General features: G+C 56.2%; 2 protein-coding genes across 2 annotated transcripts in view; both read left to right on the forward strand.

Moving 5' to 3' along the window:
- Positions 1–11: 11 nt before the first annotated feature.
- Positions 12–807, forward strand: ACA1_165670 (Glutamate-cysteine ligase; the record flags this gene model as incomplete). The annotated part of the gene is made up of 4 exons (XM_004354001.1): positions 12–41; positions 129–246; positions 378–471; positions 597–807. 4 exons carry the CDS (start codon positions 12–14, stop codon positions 805–807), a joined length of 453 nt encoding a protein of 150 aa, XP_004354053.1.
- A 780-nt stretch (positions 808–1,587) lies between these two features.
- The window catches only part of ACA1_165680 (Retinoblastomaassociated protein A domain containing protein), a gene marked incomplete at both ends in the record, with an annotated part of 5,613 nt that continues 4,949 nt past the window's right edge, over positions 1,588–2,251 (forward strand). The window contains 2 exons of the mRNA XM_004354002.1: positions 1,588–1,986; positions 2,155–2,225. Coding sequence (XP_004354054.1) covers positions 1,588–1,986; positions 2,155–2,225 — 470 coding nt within the window. The remainder of the gene's footprint in view (positions 1,987–2,154; positions 2,226–2,251) is intronic.

Here is a 2,251-nt window from a genome sequence, read left to right on the forward strand (position 1 = left end):
ACTACGAGGAGATGTCCATCAACCAGATCATCAACGGCGATGTACGCGCGCCCCGCACCACACCACACCACACTATGTAACTTGATTGGCTGACGCGCGCCTGTGTCGTGTCATCTCCTAATGAGCAGGAGAACTTCGCTGGTTTGATGCCGCTGGTGCGGCAGTACGTGGCCTCCATCAATGTCGACCTTGAGACGAGAGTGGTCATTGACAAGTACCTCGATCTGGTGAGCAAGCGGGCTTCGGGTACCCTCTCGCTCTCGCCTCTCGGTCGCTTATTCGTTATCATCTATGCATCATTTATTATTCCTATTATTAGTTATTATTAGTTATTATTCGCAGCATTAGCTGACCTCGTTCGTCCGCCAAACTTGCAGGTGAGCTGATGACGATGGCCAGCTACACGCGCAAGTTCGTGACCGAACACAAGGCCTACCAGAAGGACTCTGTCGTCAACGACGAAATCAATTGGTACCGTCTCCCCTCCCTCCATTCGATTCTTTGTGTGCGGTGTGTGCCATTGATGCGTGTGTCGTGCGCCGCGTGTGGTATTGGCACTCACCACTCGTCGTGTGTGTGTGTGTGTGTTCTACCAGGGACCTGATGCAGCACCTCCTGGCCGTGGGAGAGGGAAGGGAGAAGGCGCCGGAGCTGCTGGGCGACCTCTACACGCCGCTCGCCGACGCCGACCTCGGGGAGCTCCTCGACAGCCTGCCCCCGCCCAAGTGCTGCCCGCACGACCCGCAGGCGGCCACCGTTCACGGCGAGGTCCTCTCTCCGACCGTCATCGCCACCGTCGCGCAGTGAGCCACACTGTGTGGCGCGTTTTTGTCTTCGACAGTTTTAGATAATATAAGAAAATATAATATAATAGTTGCAGATTCTTTCTTATCCGTGTGTTTCCTTATTTCATAGATCATAATATTACTTTGCTGACCCATAAGTTGCGGAGAGCGGCCGGTGTAGAAGAGGCGCGAGCGTAGATCCTGGGAATCATTGCACAGAGCCAGCAGCATAACGTATTGGTTTTTCGCCTTTTACTAAAGACCACCGTGTTGCTGGCTCACTCAATGTGCCTTCACTAATTTTTAGTGGCTGGCCTCTTCGGAGAGCCGCCGTCCCCCTCAATCCAACAACAAAGCAACCTTCCAACCGCTTCACTCTCCCGGCTCCACTGAGGCCTGTTGTGTACCCACACGCAGCTGAAGTCAGCGTCTAACCACAGCAGGGCGTACAAACATGCCCCTCTCTCTCCTGCCGCCTCTTCTCCTGCGTGGGAAGCCCGCACCGAAGAACGTCGCGGGTGGCGAAGAGGAGTGGCGTGCAGACGGCGGCGAGAGAGGCAAAGAAATAATAAATAAACTGTTTCCCCATATTTAAGGAGGCGGTTTTTGGCGCCATCGGAACTTTTAGGCGCGAAAACCTGAACCCAGTCCTCCCGAAGTACCAAATTACGACCCAAGGCGTCTCATTTCCTCCTCTCAGGCCTCTGATCTGAAGGCGTTGGGGTTGTCGATTTGCCTTCTTCCATCTTCCATCGACCCCGCCTTCGAATTTTGAATAATCGAGGAACGCCTCCTCATCAACATGGATTCTGAGGGCGCGTCTGCAACCACACCAGCGGCCACGATCGCCCAATCTTCATCTTCATCAACCACGACCAGCATACCCGCGCATCCGCTGCTCACACTCCAGGCCCTTAATGCGGGACCTTCATCCATACCCACCCCCGTCTCGGTGCCACCATCGACCGTTGCATCAGCGCTGCCGACGCCAGTGACGGCAACGGCGAGTTCGACGGGCGTATCGGCCGAAGGCCCCGAGAATGGAGGCGAGGCGATGGAGCTGGAGAGCCCCCATCCATTTCAAGCGCGAGAGGAGCGATACGACGAACTCTGCCGCAGCCTCAATCTCGATGAAGAGACGCGCAAAATCGGCTGGTCCCTCCTGCGCCGACTCACGCTCAAGGCCGGCCAGCAGGATGAGGTGCGCACACTACTATATACCGCCCGCTCATCCACTTCTTCTTCTCCTCTTCATCTCGCGAGAGTCATCGCATCTCAGTGTCGATGGATCGCATTTCTCGCCATCATCCATCGTGGCCGTTGTACTTATCATGGCGTGATGTCTCTCGCTTGTGTGTGTCGTCATCAGGAGCGGTTCGTGCTGTGCATGGCCGCGTGTGCTCTCTACGTAGCGGGCATGCCCGAGCAGCGCACGCCGGCGTCCACGACCTCTGGCGGCAGCTGCG

The sequence above is a fragment of the Acanthamoeba castellanii genome (assembly GCF_000313135.1).
Source record: "Acanthamoeba castellanii str. Neff unplaced genomic scaffold scf7180000084732, whole genome shotgun sequence".
Taxonomy (NCBI): domain Eukaryota; phylum Discosea; order Longamoebia; family Acanthamoebidae; genus Acanthamoeba; species Acanthamoeba castellanii.